This window comes from Haemaphysalis longicornis, unplaced genomic scaffold, assembly GCF_048455015.1.
Source record: "Haemaphysalis longicornis isolate Haplotype H1 unplaced genomic scaffold, Haemaphysalis longicornis Haplotype H1 scaffold_2, whole genome shotgun sequence".
In the NCBI taxonomy this organism is placed as follows: domain Eukaryota; kingdom Metazoa; phylum Arthropoda; class Arachnida; order Ixodida; family Ixodidae; genus Haemaphysalis; species Haemaphysalis longicornis.
Genome location: NW_027526295.1, coordinates 88,920,252 through 88,941,210, shown reverse-complemented (window position 1 = coordinate 88,941,210; position 20,959 = coordinate 88,920,252). Strand labels below are relative to the sequence as shown.

The following is a 20,959-nucleotide window of genomic DNA, read 5'->3' as shown; positions in this document are numbered from 1 at the left end:
AGCCAAGTTGTGCTGCGACATGGAGCCCCTGAAATCCTAACCACGGACCGCGGAACAGCCTTCACTGCGGAACTCATGCAAGGAATTTTCTCTACAGCAACACTGATCACCGAAGAACGACGGCGTACCACCCCCAAACGAACGGACTAACGGAACATCGGAACAAAACTATCGCGGACATGCTATTTATGCAGGTCGAAGTAAAGCATAAGACCTGGGACGAAGGCCTTCCGTATGCCACGTTGGCGTACAAAACGGCTATTCATAAAACTACGCAGATTACACCGCTCGAGCTTGTCTACGGAAGACGGCTGACTACGATGCTCGACGCCACGCTTCCTCACGTAGAAGACGACAACCTCAACACAGACGTTCAAGGATACCTTCACCGTGCGCAGGAGGCCCGCCAGCTCGCTCGAGTTCGCACAACGGACCAGCAGCTGGTGGATACCGGACGCTACAACCTCCCACGCCGAGACGCCGAGTACCGCCCAGGAGATAGTGGTGGGTTTGGACACCCATCCGACGACGTGGACTCAGTGACAAGATTCTGCGACGATATTTCGGACCCTATCGGATTCTAAAACGTGTTGGCGAACTCAACAACGAGGTGATCCCCGATGATGGTTCCGGAATATCAAGACGACGCATGCGGCCCGAAGTCGTCCACGTGGTTCACTTAAAACCTTACAACGCAAGATGACAGGCTTTTTTGTTGTTTGTGTGGACTGTCTTTTATTTTAGCATCGGGTCGATGCTCTCTTAGAGGCTTGGGGTAGTGCCACAAACCATGTTTTTGGTTTGTTTGTTTATGTTTTGTTTTTGCCGACAGGCGGCGCTCGGCTATGTTATCTGTGTTATCCGTAGGCCAAGTAAAGCGGACGTACGTGTTATCTCCTTTCATAGGGAGAGTGCTTCGAACTGCATCACCAGCCAAGAATAATCTTTGTTGATCTACAGTATTCTAGATACAATTCGACTATTCGGGAAACCCTCCCGCCGACTGATAAATGGACGCAGAGCAGATGCCGCAGCTTTCGACTCGCCGAAGCTCGCCTGCACACGTCATTTTGTTGACTGCTGCTTCGTCGCCTGTGTTCTTTGAGTTGTTAGGGAAGCACAAGTTCGCTCTAATAAGCGTGTTTTTTCTGCAGAAACCCTTTCAACCTATTTCATGCAACATGGGCCTGCCCTATCATCTGGCCTTCAGGAAACAACACCACAAATACGGTCGCGCTATGGGAGGCAGCTCTGGCCAGCTCCGATTTTGGGATTCAGAAGGACGTAATTCTTCGAGCCCGGAGAGGAGCAGAAGAGTCTGGGGCACTGGAAGGATGGCACCACCCCTAAGACAATCGTGACATCTCCTTTTTTTCTAATAAGCGTTTATCTCCCGCTCCCTCTCTTCAAGACTACTGCGTCGTCTTTGGCTTCGTGACAATAGGTAGAATTGTGGAGGTAAGGATAGCGCTGCTTCTTTTCCCCCGTAGTCTCTTGCATTATAAAAATATGATACAACCCTTAACATGGCACTTCTGCTTGTTTCCTCGCCATTCGAGCGATCTCCTTCAAACTGATAGCGATTACGTACAGCCCAGAGCGCGTGCGGAGCTGCTGTGCTTTTTGTGATCTTGAACACGCGCACGCACACGCACACACACACACACACACACGCATGCACATGCAGATACAGACATGAAAGAACAAGTCGCTAGTTTTTATTATTCCCTAGTTCTGCGCCGCCTCGGCATACTTCCTTTCTACTCACACTATCGACATACTTGCATCCTCCGCTTTTATGTTCGCTCTGTCTCGTCGACCTAAGGTGTCTTCATTTGCTCGGTGACATCGAGGGATGACGGCCACAAAAAAACACAAGTGGGGACGCTTAAGAGCTTGCCCTTTAAAAAGGCTCCTCCTAGACGTGTTGAGGGGAAGACCGATGGCCTGCTTGTGCACTCTTGCTGTTGACAGTGTATGCGTCTGCCTAAGATAGTTACGTGAAGTTATGTGCGGATATAATGCTGCTGAGGATGAAAGCCTGCATGAAGCGTAGAAAACCAGCTTCTTTTATGAAAGCATTCCTGTTGGGGGTGCGGTTAATGAGGCGTAGTGTGTACTGTAGTGCGTAGTTTAGTTATGGTTTCTGGAGAAAAACAGTCCCGGACACTGATACAGGGAACACGGCACGCGTGACCGCGCTTCTGGAACAGCGCTTCTATTGCAGCGCAGGCGGATTCAAAGCCAGAGGCGGAGCGCGGCTGCGCGCTCTCTCCTACGGCTCCTCCCACTTCGCCGCACGCGTGGTTTGTGTAGTCGAAAGCGTGCGAGCAATCTAGGTTTCGCAGCTGGCGGTGAAGTGGGATGAGCCGTAGCAGACGACGTTCATCTAACTTCGCCGCTGACCCTGATTGCGCTTGCGCCGCAATACTTCCGTGACGACCAACATGGCGCTCCGTGGAACGCGGCCAGCCGGTCCGTGTTCCCTGTATCAGTGGTCGCGACTGTACATACAGGCCCATCACCAGCACTCTGTTTCTCTTTAATGCCTCTGTGTTTGTCGGTTTCTCTAAAGCAATTTGTGCTTTCCAGGCGTTTCGTGTTTTTCGAACTTCCTCTGATACAATGGCTGATTGCATCGCAAAAAGAAGTTCCTCAGGAAGACCGGTCAACGTCATGCTGATGATGAGAAGATACGCATTGGACGCTACAATGAAGGCAGGCTTCGGCATTGACATGGGTGCTTTGACTGCTCCAACGGGTGGTCCCCTAGACCTTCTTACCGAAGCAGCTGTGCGGTTGCTGCAAAGCCTCGGACTTGATGGCATTGCGGTTGTGGCGAGTATGTTCTATTAAATTTTTATCACACTACATAATTTACGTACACCGAAGGTAGGCTCATCTATGTTGAGAAAAAATTTAAGTTGGAACAAAGTGTTTCATTTTTCTAAGGAGATACACCTCGTGTGCCATCACTGAAGTGCTTAAAAAGCCGCGACAATGTGAACATTGTCGCGGCTTTTTAAGCTTTGCACACGCACGCCTTCCGTTTAGCAGCAAATTACAAAGTGTACTTGCGGCTATCAGTAGCCTGCCCATGTTTTCGTGAGCCCTAGTACAAGTGTGTGAACGATTGAACTCAGGCAACAAGGGTTGAGTTATAGCAGAAGATAGCGTGTATTTTTTTTTGCAAACTTTTATTTTAGCCCACATTTCTGTCAGCATTAGGTTACGCGAGCGGGTGAAATCCTTGATAACGACTTCCCAGCGCTTTTTATCCTGCTTTATGTTTATCCCGCGCGAGCTGTAGGAATAAAAATTTCCAGTACTTCAGAATAAACACATCCAAAATAAAGGTCTCTAGCGCACGATAAAGACCTCCAGGGGGCCAAAAGTAGTCTGGAGCACTCACTACGGCGAGCCTCATCGCCTGTGTAGCGTCGCCACGTTGAGCCTACGAATCAATCGATAATCCATTCGATGGATTATCGATCCAATCGATAATCCATCGATAAGCCTTACAAGTCCTCTTTCAGTACATTTTATTGGAATATTACTCGGGACGTGAAAATCCGTATACGTGCTTTGAATGCGAAAGCGTTGTGGCGCTCCGATTTGGTGAATCTGCGGCAAGCTGCTGGCGGTTGCGATCACCCTCACTGGCCATTTCCCATAAGTAGGTATGCGGGAATTTTCGGGAAGCATGTAGACGTCGCAGACAAATGGCCGTCTGTGAATCGGAGGTCAGATTGGGACGCAAGTTGTCATCGCCATTCGCCATTGGTCGGCATTCTTGAGAGAGTGTGTGACCGGTAAGAAGGAAACTCTAGCTTCCCACTGTGAACCACGAATCGGTATTATGGTAGCTTCATAAAATCAGTCTCACCCCCACCGATGTAGCAATAACAAAGGAAGCCATAATGTCTCCGCATTCAAAGCAGGTAAGCAGACTTGAGTTTACGATGACCACGACGCTAGTTATGGCGAAGGCGCTGAGTATTAGTGCTTAGCTTGATTCGCGTTTCTGCCATTTTTTATGGAGAATGCTCTATGTATGAAGGAACGTGTGAGGTACTAAAATAGCTGTGAGGTGCTAAAAATCGTCCATAAAAGGGTTTAGTTTGGCGAGCCGAGAATCATAAGCCGGGAATTACGCCGCAGCAAACGTAGGGCGCCGCGGACCGTGAGCCCGTGATCGCGGCAGGAAAGGGAAGAAGTAGTGCTGAAGCATTACCTTATGTGTCACCCTTTGAGAAAGGGTGACACGGGAAAAAAGATACGGCTGTTCTAATGGAGGGTAGGCCGCTACCGCACGTGCACTGTGAGCCCCCTTGAAAGCTGAATGTACATACCTGGGCGAAGAGGCTGCTCCTGGGCAACGAGCGGAACGACTTCGGAAGTCACTCTCAAGAGAGCCTGCAATACTCTTGTCAATGTTTTTCATAAATCTTAAATGCTTCTAGAATGTACTCAACAAACACGTCGATTACTAGAATAGGTGATCACCAAGTACCTCGGCCAGAAATTGCTGCTCTGTGCCCGGTACTAAGCATCCGCTGTAAATTTTCCTTAGTTTCAGACGCGCAGAATATTGGAGTCATTTGCTGATCACAACAAAGGATTTTTTGCCTAACGGGGCACTTACTGTTTTGTGTTAACCGCCATTTATTTATTTCCATCCAAACTAGTACGGTTGATAAGCTGTTTTTATAGCACGTGCACTGTTGGCTTACCTCCGCAGGTTTCGCACTATTCTGCACCCTGTTTCTTGAAGCTGTTTTATTTATCGTTTACGCACTGAGTGCCCAGCTTTATCGAAAAGGCAGTGCAGTGCGGGGTGCAGGCCTGAATAAAACAATTCTTAATTCATACGCTTGTTTCGCGAAAATTGTTGTGGAAAGCCTCTTTCGTAAAGCTGTCCGTATTTTCCACGTTATATCCCGTGTTCCGAAATGTTAATGCGCTGACGATAGTACAACAGTTCGACCTCCAATGTGTATGACGTTGTTTAAGGCGTAAAACCTAACTTGTAAGTTACGTGACATTCGGCCTAGAGATGGGCCGTTCGGCATAACGTCAGAATTTGTCGTATAACGTCGTGTCAGTAGCTGATTATTGGGAAACTTACTGTGGGTGGGTCAAGCATCGGGTACCGCTTGACATTGTAATGCCTCAAGGCAAAGCTTTAGACCTCACGAAGCGCATAACCGTAAGTTTGCGTTGTACTACCAAAGTGGTACATACCTACATAGTAGCACATATTCCCATTGCTTGTTGAAATGGTGCTAGTTAAGGTTGCTGTGGGCCCCAGCATATAAGATGCAATCAATAAACTAACCAGTCTATTACTTTGCGCGTAGGTGCTTCTAGGTTCGGGCACAATAAATCTGGAGCCGTGCGTACGTACAGTGAATTAATAAACTGTCCTCTATATTCAGCCCTGTGCACTGTTTTCGGGCAGTATTCCGCTACTAGCACAGCAGCAGTGCCTGTTTCTGCAAAACAAAATGCCTAGTTCCATTTCAACCCTAAAAAGGCCTAGTTCTTGCATTTATGGGTAATTTGCATAAGCAAACTGTAATGATTTCTGCTTTTTTTTCAGATTGTGTGCCAGAGCTTCGCTGGCTATGGCTATGGCTTGTAAATATGACAGGGTGGCTTAGTGATTCTTTCGTCGTAATGCTTCAACCCTTCATGAAGCCAATTGTCGAGCAACGGCGACACAATATTTCAGTAAGCACGTTCATTCCTTTCTTGCGCATTTAAAATGTGGTGCTCACAGGTGGTGGCCGACCTTGCCGATGGACCTTTTGTTATTGTGGGTGTTTTTCGGGTAGATGTGAAAAAATGAAGATACTCCGGAGAAAGGCAAAGAAATTTGTGAGCTCCAAACCATTTGTTCCCTTTCCAATTTGACGGATCTTTGCTTCTATAGTAAGGGATAAGCGCGTTAATTTGCACTCGAACATCACGACTTTGCACCTGTAGAAAAGAAGGTACGAATGCGCTGTAATATTTCAGAGTTGATGTTGAATAAAAGAATGATAGTGCTTTATTATAACGGCCTTCAGTACAAAATTATTACCGTAATAGTACTAATTTTATGAATCTTGATATACTCAAAGAAAAAACGTACTACGCAAACTTTGACCCAGAAACAAGAAAACATAGACGCATTACGTCTTCTCATTCCTTTAATGACCTTGGGGTAGCTAAAACAAGAGAAAAATCTGGGCAAGTTGGTTCTGCATAATTTGTAATAGCGCTGGTCCTGTGTCTGCCCTGTCTCGTCGTGTCCTCTTGCTTGGTTAGAAATGGCCGGAGTATCTGGGCAGGTATTAAGATGCAGCTCATACATCTTACAAAAAAATGGCGCATTTTGCAGTAGTCGCGCAAGGCTGGAGAGACAAGAGAGCTCGCGTTCGACCTACCTTCTCCTCACACTGGCAGGGGATCCCAGGAGAGAGGGAGCAGCCGGACCCTAGCAGTGCAAGGCCGTTTTCGACGGCACTGTAAAGCAATGTCCATTGAAGTATCTACAGCGTTTTATTCAATAGAAATCGTCGCCATCCTTTTCGCCGTCGTCTTCCCCACGGCATCTGGGCGTAGCGTAAATCCTCTTGTACCGCGTTTTCGTCTCGCAAGACCTGCACTTCTTCGTCAGCTGGTCCGGTGGCCGTGTCTACGTGTGGATTATGAAGGGATGGCTTGACAGATTGGTCGTCATCGTATTCGTTGCGCCGGACCCGTGGCCCGCCGGTCACTACACGACGACGACGACAATAACGGGGGGAGGGGGGGAGCTCCTCATGCGGCGTAAGCCCCTGCGCAAGCCCGGACGACGCCGGGAGGTCGCAGCGAGGTGCGCGCTCACATGCGTTAAAAGTTGTCTGTCTACGCCGCACAAATTTATTTCGGAATAAACAGCTTTCCTGTTAAAACGTTAGAGGACTACACGTTCCGAATTTCATTTATTTGAGGGGTTTAGCGTTCACAAGCTGCCGTTAGGTTATGAGGCGCGTCGTAGTGGACGGTTCCGGATAAAATGCGACCACCACAGATCATTTCTGCGTACCCTAATTCCACACAGGTACACTTTAGCCGGGCGGCTCAGATACTGAGCCACCGCGGCAGGTGCTGTAGACACCTCCTACGCCTTTAAGAGTAAAACCGGCTACTGAACAAAATTATTTTCACGCTAATGGTCGGGCCTGCTGTAGAATTCCGACGTATGTTGATACTTCGCAGGCAGTGGGGGTTTTTTGCTCATTGCAAGCCCGGCACCTACCCGTGCGCAATTTTGAGGCGTCAAGTTCCGAGGCATACAGCGTTCGTCCTGAAGCGTTCTGTTGAAATACTGTGAAAAGAAAGCATTTCTGTTCGAAGGCATTGGTTACTACGCAACTCCCCAATCCGCGTTCCCGCAACGCAAATTGGGCGATAATAAAATAAAATAAAATAAAAACAGTTGAAAAAGTAAAAACAGTTGAACGAATTCTCTAAATGACGTTCCCTTGAACAGAGTAACTAATTGAATGGAGAAGAAAGGTAAATTTAATTCTTCATGGGATTCCGTGCAGGGGCATCGGGAATGCAAAACGAGAACGCGACGCCTGGATAACCGCAGCGAGACAATACTACCTCACTAATGGTGAACATATTAAATTGGTTGTGGCCTTCGAGTGACAAAAGAGTATAGACATCCACTGCGGACAACAGGAGGAATCTGGCGGGTAGTTGAGCTCGCTTCCGATAATGGCGCTAGGATAGGCGACTGGCCAGGCCTCTCAGCGGCACCTGGATAACCGCAGCTAGACAATACTACCTCACTAATGGTGAACATAGTAAATTGGTTGTGGCCTTCGAGTGGCAAAACAGAGTATAGACATCCACTGAAGACAACAGGAGAAATCTGGCGGGTAGTTGAGCACGCTTTCGATAATGGCGCTAGGATAGGCGACTGGCCAAGCCTCTTACCGGCAAAAACGATAAAAGGAAGGTTTAGATGTTGAGGGCAAAGAATGTTGGTAAAAATTAGGAAACACAACGGAATCCCGCCACTGGACACATGACGTCCAAGCAGATATAGAGATGGTTGCGCCAGCGTAGGCACTGCCTCGTGACTGAACGTAAAATTGAGTTCGTTACCTTCTATACGGCGTCAGTTATTTTGAAGTTGTCGGTGTGGTGTATGCGTCCATGGAATATCGACCGTGTACATTAAGAGCTTGTGTAAAAATCAGTTGGCCGAGGCAACGCAACGCTGAAGATGACTGGAAGTGGGGAAACCTGGCGAAGGCAGACAAATCAGCAGCCAACCAAGTGCCTATGCAATTGAAATTCCCCACCACGAAGAGAAAACAGAGCCCAGTTCCAGATAGGGCAGCACATGAAGCTATTGCAACAGACAGCGAAACGTCCGCCTCAACAGCAACTATGAAATAACTGCGGTCATACGGCGCTGCTCCAACATTTTGACATTTCAACGCAAGCGGTACCTCATACAAAACGAATGAAACAACCCTCCACGTCACCCCGAATACAACGGAGTGGCGCAGACACTGGCGTAAAGGTCATTCGGTGATTCGACACTAATGTTATCGCATTCAGTTCATCATAATGAGCGGTCAGTTATCCTTTTTTTTTCACTTCATTCTCTAAAAGGGCAAGAAAGCTGACCTCTTACAACTCCTCCTGGACAAAGAAGACCTCGTTGGCTCTGACAGTAAGCATACTTTTTTTATTCGCACCTCTGACTTCTGCCCCGTAGCCAACTTAATATTTGCCAAACAATAAGTCGTTTTTATAGATATTGACTTTTATACAGGCGCCTATGAAAGAAGAATCCAAAGCCTGGTTAACATCAACTCAATTTTTCAATTCAATTTATTGTTCTTTGTGGCGCTACAAAACATACGCGAACACTGTTTGGCCCATAGACAGCGGCTAGTACGGGGTTCAATAAAAAAGTGCAAGAATTGCAGACAACACTTGTCAGTACACATGGTCGACAGAAAACTTAAATATTGTTAAAAGGCACTCTAGATCCACATTAGAGCACATATTTCTTGAATGAATACAATTCTATACGCCAGTGAAATAAACAAAAGCACGTTGAATACTTACCATCAATAACAACGGCAATTGCATTTCTCACTCAGGTTACAATGAATACATCATATTAAAGCACAATAATCACTTAAAATGAAGTATGTTATCACATTGTATAACAAGTATCCCGTAATTCGATAATGGGGTATAAGTGTCGGAGAATGTGCAAATAACATCTGCAAGCATGATCTGAAAGTGCATTTGCTTTAAGGTAGTGCGTTTTTATTGCGACAGAAGAATTCTTAGCAACTTTTACGTCATGTGGAAGGCTGTCCTAGATCTTGACACCAGTAAATCCCAACATACGTGCACCGTAAACATATCTTTTTACGGCTAAGTTAAAGTTTCCAATGGTATGGCCCTGTTTAGCGCGTGCGGGGTTATTAAGTGTAGACACGTCAAAAGGAAGGTTGTTTGTTATTATGTTGTGAAAGCAATCAGCAGTATTTTTTTCTCGTGAAGTAGATCAAATGGTAATAGGCGTAAGTCAGACAGCAGCGCCTTGCTGGGTTGAGAGTAGCCAGAAAGCGTAATTATTCTAAGAGCTCGTTTTTGATCTCGCCTCAGGAGCTCTAGGTAAGTATTGTATGTCCAGCCCCACGACTCGATGCAAAACGTAAGATGAGTGTGCACTAACGTGAAGTATAGGACTCGCAGAACATCGGCGTCGAAGTATTCACGTAACTTAATTAGAGCAAAGCAGCCAGACGCAATCTTCCCGCAAACTGCGTCGACGTGATGTTTCCACTGTATATGCTTGTCTAAGATCACACCAAGGTACGTAAAAAGGTTGGTTGATTCAAGCTGCGCTTGGCAAAAAGCTAATCTGATATCAGCCAAACCGAGTGATCTGTTTCGTGAATAGAAAAGTACATAGTTATTATTCTTTGTGTTGACTGTCAATTTGTTCCTCAGATACCAGTCTGAGAATTTTTCCGCTCAGCGCTTGAGATGCTTTCGAGTTCGGTAGTAGGATTGGCAGTGATTATAACTGCCGTTTCATCAGCGTACATAACAGAGTTGGCTGAGGTTAATATCTGAGGCAGGTCATTCACGTTAAGGGAAAAAAATTAAGGACCAAGAGTATAGGCCTGCGTTACCCCTGTTCGCAAGTACTGCATAAATGACGTCACATTTTTTATTGAGACAACTTGTTGACGATTTGTAAGATAGCTAGAAAAAAATTCAAGCACCCTATCACAAAACCCGCATATTTTAATTTGTTTAGCAAGATGTCATGGTTGACCATGTCGAAGGCCTTCTTCATATCTCGAAAGATAACAGCAGTTAGTTTGTTGGTGTCTAGCGCACTGTTGACCGACTGGCTGACTGTAACCACGGCCAAGCTAGTTGAATGCTTCGAACGAAATCTATGCTGCTGTGGAAAAATAATATAATATTTATCTAGAAAATTGTAAATGCGTTAAGGAGAATTTTTTTTAAATATGTTATAATAACGCTTAGAAAAGAAATAGGTCTGTAGCTGTAAAGACCCGTTCACACTTGCGACGAAGCGAAGCGAAAAGGGACGAAGGCGAAAGCCATCGCCACCCTTGCTGTTCACACTTGCACGCGACATCGAGCGACGGGCGACGACCATTTTTTGCTGCTCTTGTTATTGTCTCGTGCTCAGAGTGAGACTTCACGGGAGCTTCGCCGCTTGTGGAGACACAGTATCCGGGTGCTTTGGCAGGATATGACGTCAGGAAGTCTCGCCTCCTGCTTCCGCTTCAAAAGCGACGGCGCGACAGAGGCGAAAAAATTGGTCGAGAGCGATCGCTCTCGTCGCGCGATGAAAGTGACAGAAATGTCCGTAGCTTTCGTCGCTTTCGTCACTTTCGCTCGCTTTCGTCGCAAGTGTGAATGTGCCTTAAGAGTCAGAAGTATCGCTATCCTTATATATCGGTGTAACTCTGGCTATGTTTAAGGACGACGGGTATGTGTATTCAAGTAACGAATGGTTGAACAGGCGGCACAAGGTTGGTCCTATGATATCACTGATTTTCTTGATTAGTTTTGCAGAAATACGGTCTGCGCTTACTGCTTTCTTTGTTGTCAACTGCGCAACAACCGACAATACTTCGTTGACTTCGATTTCCTGAAGGGCGAAAGAGATAGCAACTGGCGGTAGAGGAACACTGTCCAAACGGGAAGCTTCGAATCCATTTCAGGACCTAAAATGGTTTTAAAAAGTATTAAATTTTTAAGGGTGTCTTTTGTAACGCTAGGGGAGGGTGGAGCATACTTTTTAATTTCTCGTGACCTCGTCAACCACTTCCCACATTTTTTTAGGGTTCCCTGAGGCATCTTGAATGCGGCGAGTAAAACATTCTTTTTTTCCGGCTCTCATTAAATACACTGATTTTTGATGCGCCCATTTGGACTGGTGAGGTAATATTCGTTTCCTTTGTGATGTCGCCACTTATGATACCGATAGTCCTTTTTACTATGTATGCTTAGAATTTCTTGGGTCATCCATGGACAAATTGGTTTATAGAGTTGCGACGATCCTACATTTCGGCTACTGCAGCCTATACGCTCATTTAGGCTAGTAATCAGGTTCGAGAACTCTGTATTTACGTCTTCATGATAGATATGATTCGGTCTGATAAGCAACTGCTTGTTAAGGAATATTTCATAATTCATATTGGTTCTGTGTGTCGGCATAACAGTTTTTACCATAGGAAGGGTGTTAATCTGTATGAAAGTTGGCAAGTGGTCCAGAATTGGTTTTTCGTAGACGCCTCCATTTATACCTGTATCACTGTTTGTCAGCGCATGGTCGATTGATGTTGCCGTAGACGTGGTTATACGCGTCGGGGTGGTGATCAGGTTGTGAAAGTTGTATGATCGAGGAAACTGTGTGTAATCCATGAAATTGTTTAAAGCTGTATCAGTGTTCATGTCTCCGGCAATTATGACGCGACGTTTGCTGTTCTACGTTAAAGAAGACATGATTATTCCGATTTCATCCATAAACCCGGCAAGGCTTGAATGCGGAGGTCGGTAGACAACACCCACTATGAGCCCACATTCGAGTTTTATAAATAATGCTTCAAGTGCCGGCGAACAACAAGAAACTGATGATAAGATGGTGTATTGTAAACTATCTTTAACGGACAATGCCACACCACCCCCACGGAACTGAGAGGCTGGTGGCTGCGATATTGTCATGCAACCAGGAATAGTTATATTTTCGTGTTTTCTGAGAAATGTTTCAGGTGTCGCCATGGTTTCAAACGACTCTTCTTGCTTAACGATAAAAGAAAGAAGGGAGTTGAGGTTTTTATTTATGCTGAGGACGTTACTGTGAAGCACACGTATATTTTTTTTCTGGGAGCAATCATGGGCTAGAGTTTGTGTCGCTTGCTTCGTTTTGCGGCTGTATGCTAGAATTGCCAGTAATATTTGTACGTCTGCTTCACAGGTAACGTGGACTACTTTTGATTTTTTAGCTTTCCTCATCAGTATTTTCCGGTCTGAGACCCAGGCAAACTTCCAGGCTTTCGCGCGCTTTTTTTCGATTGCTTTCCGCAGAAGAAGCTTATTTTCCGGGCATAGATGTTCATTGACAAAGATGGGACCCGCCCCTTGAAATCCAAGCATCGATACGTTCAGACATGTTTTCTTTGCTGCCGACAAAAATATGTCTCAGGTAGTTCGGGAGCCAAGCTGAACAACAATGTTTGGTGGTCCTTTAGCCTTTGTAGACAATTGATGTGCAATCTCAATGTCGTGACTGGACAGTCGTGTAGACAAACGCGAAGCGATTCCTTCAACGACCTTAAGAATATCCTCATTCTCAGTAAAAGCTATGCCCTTCACTTCGAGGTTGCTCCTCCTGCTGTACTGCTTCAGTTCAATTAGCTGTTGTTTCGTCTCATCGAGTTCTTTGCTTAGTGTTCGGTTCTCTTTCTGGCATTCAAGGACAAGATGTTTTGCCTCTTTCAGTTCATTACGGAGAGTGATAACTTCGGTTTTGAATTCTTCGAAGTTTCCGTTCATGAAATTCACCCCCTCTTTGACTAACCCAAGTTCTGCCTGCACAGAAGTGTTCGAAGAATGCAGCTCTTTTACTTCATTTTTTAGTTTATTCATCACGTCCAGAAATTTGGAAGTCATGTCTGTCAAAACCTTGGCTACTTCTTTTATACTGCTAGGCGCTTTTTCAGCGAGTGGCTGGGCAAATGTGGTCAAAGTGTCACCCTTTTTACTTGCCATCGCGTTAAGGCGTATATCACACAGGTTACAGTAACACAGAGAAGCACAGGCTACAGTAACACGCTACAATAACGACTACAGTAACAAACTATTTTCAGAGCAGTCCGGCAGCCGTTGACAGCTGAACCACAATGCGCAGTAAAATTGAATCCCCAACTGCAAGGAGTGAAGACAACGTTTAAATCAGTACCATCTTAAAAAGCTATTGACAATTTTTGCGGCGTTGAGCGTACAAAAATACGTGCATCATCGGCCCACGTACACTTTTAACAATCGTAGAGGGGACTCTTAAACGTTTATTATTTCCGCCAGGTACGTGTGGTGCACACATTAACTACACTTGCCGCCTGCCTGTCTTCTTAAATTTCAAAATGTGCGATCTTCCTTCCCCATACACCACCGTGCTCTGTAAATGTATATGTCAAATTTCGTATTGCTATGAAAGTCTTCAAGAGCATTAGCCATAACTTCAACGCAAAAAAATTGGCACCATCGCAATTTAGATACACAGACTCGCGAAACAGCGGAGCTGCTGAGCTTCTCGAGCTTAAACTTTGCTTTTCTTATGTCAGTCCTTCTTATCGGTAGATCAGACACTGATGACGCCGAGCGCACGCCGTCTCTCTCAACTAAAGACTGCAGAACACCTGAACGTCAGACCTTACGTCATCACTAGGCGCACACAATTCCCGACCTGCCGCCCTCACCGGAACGGCTCCGCCGAGAAGCGCTTTCCTAGTTTTACGTCCGCACGAACCCCAAAGGGAACGCTGAGGGCCTTAAATGCGGTGATAGGGAAATCGGATAGACGCAGATTCAGAGACTGATTTTAAGACATTCAGACTAATACTAATACATCGATTCAGGATGCATTCGTTAATCCCACCACAATTCGTCGTCAAATGAAAATCCTGCAACCAGCAGGAAACCCTTGAGGGCATTGCTTTAGAGCGCAATAATAACCCAGCCCTGCCACCCATTTTCCCATCATCTGGGCAGTGTGAGATACGTCTGTCCAGCTCCCTACCTGAAGATCAACTTCCGCGGGTTGAGAGGGCCAGTGGAACCAAAGTAAGGAACCACTCCGCACCTAATACTCAATTACAAGTCTCTCTCTCTCTCTCTCTCTCTCTCTCTCTCTCTCTCTCTCTCTCTCTCTCTCTCTCTCTCTCACTCTTTCTCTCTCTCTCTCACTCTTTCTCTCTCTCTCTCTCTATCTCTCTCTCTCTCTCTCTCTCTCTCTCTCGGTTTCATGGCCCGAGGGGCTCAGGTTTTATTCCCACCACGGGAAGGGTTTGTTTTCTTGATGCGCGCACTACCCACCCATGCTGGTCGCTCCCTGCTCGTCACCGCTTTCCAACGCACTTCTTGGCTATTTCTGTGCTCTCCTCTTTTGAGCGTTACTTCTCAGCTTTTGAGTTTTTAGCGGGGCCAGGCACGTATGGCACAACATTAGAAACTGCCCTTTCAAAAAGAATTATGCTGCTGCTCTAGTTATTGGACTCAAACGCCTCCATCGAAGTGCGCTGAACTGATGTCACTTTTTTCTTTAGAGCGACAAGGTGATGTGCGGCTTTCCCCTAGAGAAGTACTGATCAACGCCTGCGTGTATGTATTCACTGGGTGAGTTGTTTATTGAGTTATTGCTAAAAGCAGTCGCACACACACCTCTCACATTTGAAATACCAAGAGCAACTGCAGCAAAGCACAGAGCAACGCATGGCGGACAGCCATGAATCGTATTTGGTCAACCTCTCAACCTTAGTTCAGTAGTATAGTCTAAACCATAAATAACTGCGAACTGGACGCAGAGAGTAATAAAGTAACCAGTTTCGCAATAAAATGACTCAGGGCAAAAAAAGGAAGAAGTGTCTAGAATAGGGCTCCGTTAAGCATATGCAGTGCACATGACTTTTGGACTTGACATATATTCCTTTTAAATTTATGCTCTGAAATGAACATTGGCCCGAAACTCTGGTTGGATGGCAATCTTTTCTACACTTTTTCAAATTGTTTTCTCGACACTTATAAGTGATTCATAGGAGACGCCGATCACAAATTTTGTGTAGAAGTCAGTCAAGCGAAGCTAAAAGAAAGCAACAACGTTTTGATCTTTAAGATTAAGAGATTGGTATTTTGTGCGGTTCTTATCAATATAATGTACAGTGGTTTTGTAACCAAATTAGGAATTATTTTTCTGACAATATGTCATGTCTCACTGTTTATAATAAACGGCTGCAGGCTGTACGGTACTCCCCATGCGATCTCAGCGGCTCTGTATTTACTGGCAAAGCACCCAGATATCCAGGAGAGACTCAGAGAGCATGTTCGTGCCACCAGCGGAATAAACGTGAGATGAAAATATCGCCCCTACCACTTTCGCATAGATTGTTATTTCGCTGATTTGAAACCTTTTTGCTTTCAGGGAAACCTCAGCTTTGAAGCCACAGGACAACTGAATTATCTAGACATGGTTTTAAAAGAATCTATGCGGGTTTATTATCAAAACGTTAGGTGAGAGAGTAATTTTTAACAATTTTGTATAAAATATCGGTTGTTAAAAATCAAAAACTTTTTTCTAGGCTTACAGGTCAAACAAGCAACTGATAATATTTTTTGTGGTTTATTAAAAAAAGAAATTTAAAGAGCTCAGAGCAAAGCTCTTAAGTTGTATCGCTCCCGATCATGGTAGACATAATTAACGTTTACGTGCTATTATTCCTGGACAAAATAACGCACTTGCTGCCATCGTATAAATATTGCTACGAGAAACCGCGCTGAATACTGGTGTACTCACAGAAATTACCTTAGCAGTGCAATCCAAAAGCTCAGAGTCATGGTACAGTTTCTGAGCATATGTCCGATTTTAAATCTCCGCACATGTTAGCAATTACCCTCATCGTCTTCAGCTGCCAGTGCATGACCCAGCTCCCTTGCGGAATACCCGAGCTGGATTGCGAATCTTCTGGCACCGTAGCGCCCGTCACTAGTACCCCTACCCATGGGTAATTAGGAATCACGTGGTAAACTGGAAGAGTGGAAAGATGAAAGGAACAGTGTGAGCCTGTTTCGTTTGGAACGTTTGCGATGATAGGCCTAGTTTAAACGTTGCGCGTCCATTCTTGCATAGAAACTAAACAGTCTTGTCTAGTATTCTAATTGCTATCCTATGAGTGTAAAATAAAACTCGTAGGCCGAGCAATTACAACAACATCCAAAACATATTTTGCCCACCTTTTCTATGAATGTTTTTCTGAACACATCAGGGAACATTATTTAATAAAAATCTCATATTGGCCCTTTAAACTAATAATAGGTTCGCAACTCTGTGGGGAAATAATTTTATTTTACCTGCTTTTTAGGAAAAGGTTGGCTTAGATCGTAAAAGACATTAACCATGCAAAGGTCTCCACATTCTGCCACTGAAGATATAGTTGTACAAGGCTTCTTATTTGGAACACAAGAAACTCACAATCGCCATTGCCTACATTATTTTCATAGTCTAGAAATGTTGTAAATAGAAAAAAAAGTCATTTCGACCAAACTGGGTGCATGGATGCACAGGGAGACTGCTAAACTTCGCCAAGTCTTTGCTCACGCAAACGTCTCTTTTGACGTTATTCCAGCTTTATAACAAGGCGTGCCGTAGAGGACTACGAGTATAACGGCATTCGAATTCCTAAGGGCCTAAGCATTTTGGCTGCTACAAGCTGCATGAACCATGATCCTGAAATTTGGAGTAATCCCTCTCTTTTTGATCCTGAAAGGTGAGAGCACTTGAATCACAATACCACAATGAATATGAGGCTGAAAAAACAGAAACGTCTCCAAAACATTGTTTTATTGTATATTTCGCAGCTTTGCGTTGCAAGGCCTTGGGACGGTTTTCCGTACCGTCACCGGCGTTCCGCCAGTTTTAACGTAGCTGTAAATGCCTCTTCTTGCCATATTATCTTCGGTAACTGTACGCACGTGGCAAAATATTTTATGAAGTACTTTTGACTAAACACATAACAAAGCACACTAAAGCACCTTCTCAATTTCAGGCAGCCCTGCATTTCACCAGTTTGATTGCAAACAAGTATGCTTACAATAGCGGATGTGAGCCTTTTAAACCAGAAATGCATAATATGCATGCAATACAGTAAATTCGGTGTAATCATCTTGATTAGATATGCACCGTTAGCTGGAAGAAATTACTATAAACAGGCAGCTGGAAAGAAATACTCAGGGTTAGCCAGGGTTAGTCCCCAAAAAATCTCGCTTCTCATATTCACCCCGCCCCACTCCAAACCACTACCGAGCCCACTTATACAGCTTACATCCGCTCCACCCCAGCCCCCCAAGTCTCGCAACTTCGCCTCCTGGGGCTTACTCTTACCCGCAACCACTCCCCAGCGCCCCACATCCAATACATTAAACGCTACACCACTCAGACTACACACCTCATCCGGCGTATCGCCAACAAACAGAACGGCCTCAATGCACAGGATCGTCTACGGCTCGTGCACAGCTTTCTCATTACCCGTCTTACGTATCACCTACCCTACCTTCGTCTAACACCCACCCAACTTAGCACACTTGATGTCCTTTTGCGGAAAACCTACTTCTTCCCTACACCCCCGATGACAGCCGTCTAGCCCTAGGTGTCCACAACACCATCAGAGAGCACCTAGACACTCACCACATGTTGCAACTCACGTGTCTAGCCTCGTCTCCCACATATTTCGTGTTGCGAAGAAAAACACCTACAAACTCTCAAGAAGCACCCAATATTATTCGGAACTACGAACGAGGCACAGTGGGAGGCCGCGATGCTCAGCCCCACCAGCCCAGGTGGCCACAAAGACCCACACGAATGCCGCCGTCGCTGGAAATACACCGAAGTCGACCTAAAAAATGTCCCACCCGTGGCTACAGATTTCACGAAGTCTTCGAAAACGTCAATAAAGGACGAATGCAACTGGAGTCTTGTAAGCCAAGCTCCGAGGACCGTAGCTAGGATGTCATGATGGTAACTGGCGCGCATATTTTGAGCAACGCGAACTTTAGCACAAGGCACTGAACATGAACGTTTTCCGGTGCTGTTTTCACTCTCAAATATGCCGCTTCTGTCGAGCACACGGACTTTCGTAGGAGGAAATGTGAAGGAATAAACAGTTATGGAGTCTGATGTCGTCAAGCTGCTGACGCGTAAGACAATATGCTTATATGTCTCGTAGCTTCACACACCTTTTTCAATCATCCAAGATCCTACTTAGCTTAGTCTCCTTGCGTTCTACAGATATTATCTATGTCTTCTTGAACGAAATCTTTGCTCAACAGGTCAATGGTGTTAACAATTCCTAAGAAGAAAAACGCGGGGTGTAATTTGAAGCACGCATGGCTTTGACTTTGCCCCGCTGTTAAGTACTTCCTTAACGGGTTTCAGATGTATAGTCAATCGTGTTCCAATATACGTTTCACTTAGTATAAGAGTTGTGTTGCGAAACTTCTTGCCACGACAGCGGTTCTGTCGTTGTGTCCAAACTTTTCTCGAAGCAAGCCGCTGCTCATTGTCTATTTTGTATCTTCAGGCGAACCAGGGGCAGTATTTTGGGCATTATTTGTGCCTGAAATTGTTTAAGTTGGCCGCTACGAAAACCAAATTCACACAGAGAAGAGAAAAACAGGAGAGAAGCAGCAAGGCTTGTCTGTTGCCTTGCTGCTGTTTCTTGGTAAATGCTACCAGTGTTCCTGACGTGCGTTTGCAACGTTGCCGACCGCGTAAACCTGCTAGTCATGCTCCCTATGGAAACACGAGGAGTCATTCACACACTTCCATGCACGGTAAACGAGTGGTCCTGTCTCTGGCTGCCCATCTGTAAAAAGCCTTTTCAGCGCCAGAAGTGACCCAAACCACAAACGATCGAAATTTTTTTATGATTCTTATCAGTTCCGCATTGAGATTTGGTCTTTTTCATGGTAACTGTTCAAGAAAAAGTCTCCTAAACACAACTAAAAGCAATCCTTGGTCGTGCACTCGATCTAGAAAAGATCGTCCCCTTGAGACCCTCCCCGATACCATTCCACAAAATATTTTGAATTAGCTCCTTCTTCTGCTCCACCCGACACATTACCAAAAGCAATCTGGGCGTTCTCCTACAGCCTATATCTCCGCACAGCTAACCTTCTGTGCCTAGGTTACCAGGTATTTTTGACTTCCGATAAAAAACCGACCAGGCTAAAGTGTCTTTGAAACGCGACGTGTTGGGAAACAAATGTCAGCGTGTGCAATCTAGCGCGCTGTTAGAAGGTGATTTGGAACTCAAGACTATGTCTCAAAACTTTGATAAGCATTTTTATTCTGTTTAGAAAGATGCATGATTTCCAGATCTAAACACGACTTGGACCTCACGCTTGCACGTCTCATCACTTGGATATGCATTCTGAGTACATTAGTTATCAAGAGGCACCTCTTTTCAGACCTGTAGAGTACAAAAACAATTTTTGCGTGAATGTGTGCGCCTTAGAAATGACTTACGTCAATGTTCAAGGTTGCTTATACCACTTCCTGCACTTCGTCTTACCTGTATATCGTGTTCTAAAACGCTCCGCCGTTCACTCTCCGTCATAGAGAAGGAGGGACCACGATTTTGCTGCTATATATCCCATACTTTCCCTAAGCCACATATTCTCTCTGCATTAAAAAAAGGGTGCCGTGACGCGTTATCAACTCACCCCCAGCTTTTTTTATTATTGAAATAAACCATCAAAACCCGTGGGTACTTTAAAAGCGTGTTCACTGTACCCTCCACCAGGTTCAATGAAGACAACAAAAACAACATCCATCCCGCCTGTTTCCTGCCATTTGGAAATGGGCCGCGCGCCTGCGTAGGCCGCCCGTTTGCTTTCCTCAAAGTGAAGGTTGCCCTAGCCACGCTCGTGTCGAAGTTCACCATACATGTCGACGAAGAGCGACACAAGGTACGCTCGTTTATTTCCCTAATTTCCAAACAACTCACAATTTGTTTTAAAAATGAACCCGTAAAAAGTGGAGCGTTAAGGTTAACAAACTGAAAGAAAGACGCAGTCTAGACAGTAGCAATTCTCAAAATATACTCTAAAATACAATGCCAACGAGCATCCTGGTGGCAAACGGAAAATGATCGTAGAATATGGGCTATACACGGTTTGCGGAAAGGTGATCTGGGCGTAACGATGGTATAAGACGTGCCGTTACTCGGCATCGCTGCCCTCTTCAGACGCGCTTCTCGCCGCGGCGTTCAATCGGCCGGGGCGCATCAGCGAGCGCCGGAACGGCCTGATGGACGAATTGGGCAAGTATTGGGTATTCTCGCATTTAATTGGGACTTATCGGACGCGTAGACATTGTGTGCCAACCTCGACAGGCCACTTAGGCCCGAAAAATGATTCATAAAGCTTCTGAAAGCGCTGTTGTAACTGGCGCCCATTGCAAAGCTCCTGCTCACGCGATTAATAGCTGTTTCACGACATTGGTCTATTTATACGTACACAACAACCACGTATATCAAGGGTTGCAACCTGCGGCCCGTGGCCCGAACCCGGGGATGTATTATACGGCCCCCCGCACGACGTCAGAGTCACGCTCCCCTTGCCACTTTAA

The 20,959-nt window shown here is 45.5% G+C and overlaps 1 protein-coding gene across 3 annotated transcripts in view; it reads left to right on the top strand.

The window, feature by feature from the left end:
- LOC144169036 (cytochrome P450 3A24-like) overlaps positions 1–20,959 on the top strand; it is a 74,662-nt gene that overhangs the window by 22,978 nt on the left and 30,725 nt on the right. The window contains exons 6-13 of one of the 3 annotated variants that reach the window (XM_077698028.1): positions 2,593–2,842; positions 5,603–5,733; positions 8,665–8,725; positions 14,886–14,955; positions 15,574–15,682; positions 15,758–15,846; positions 16,959–17,099; positions 20,133–20,298. In XM_077698028.1, the coding sequence (XP_077554154.1) occupies positions 2,593–2,842; positions 5,603–5,733; positions 8,665–8,725; positions 14,886–14,955; positions 15,574–15,682; positions 15,758–15,846; positions 16,959–17,099; positions 20,133–20,298 (1,017 nt within the window). The remainder of the gene's footprint in view (positions 1–2,592; positions 2,843–5,602; positions 5,734–8,664; positions 8,726–14,885; positions 14,956–15,573; positions 15,683–15,757; positions 15,847–16,958; positions 17,100–20,132; positions 20,299–20,959) is intronic. The other 2 variants (XM_077698029.1, XM_077698031.1) reach the window with 2 other exon arrangements.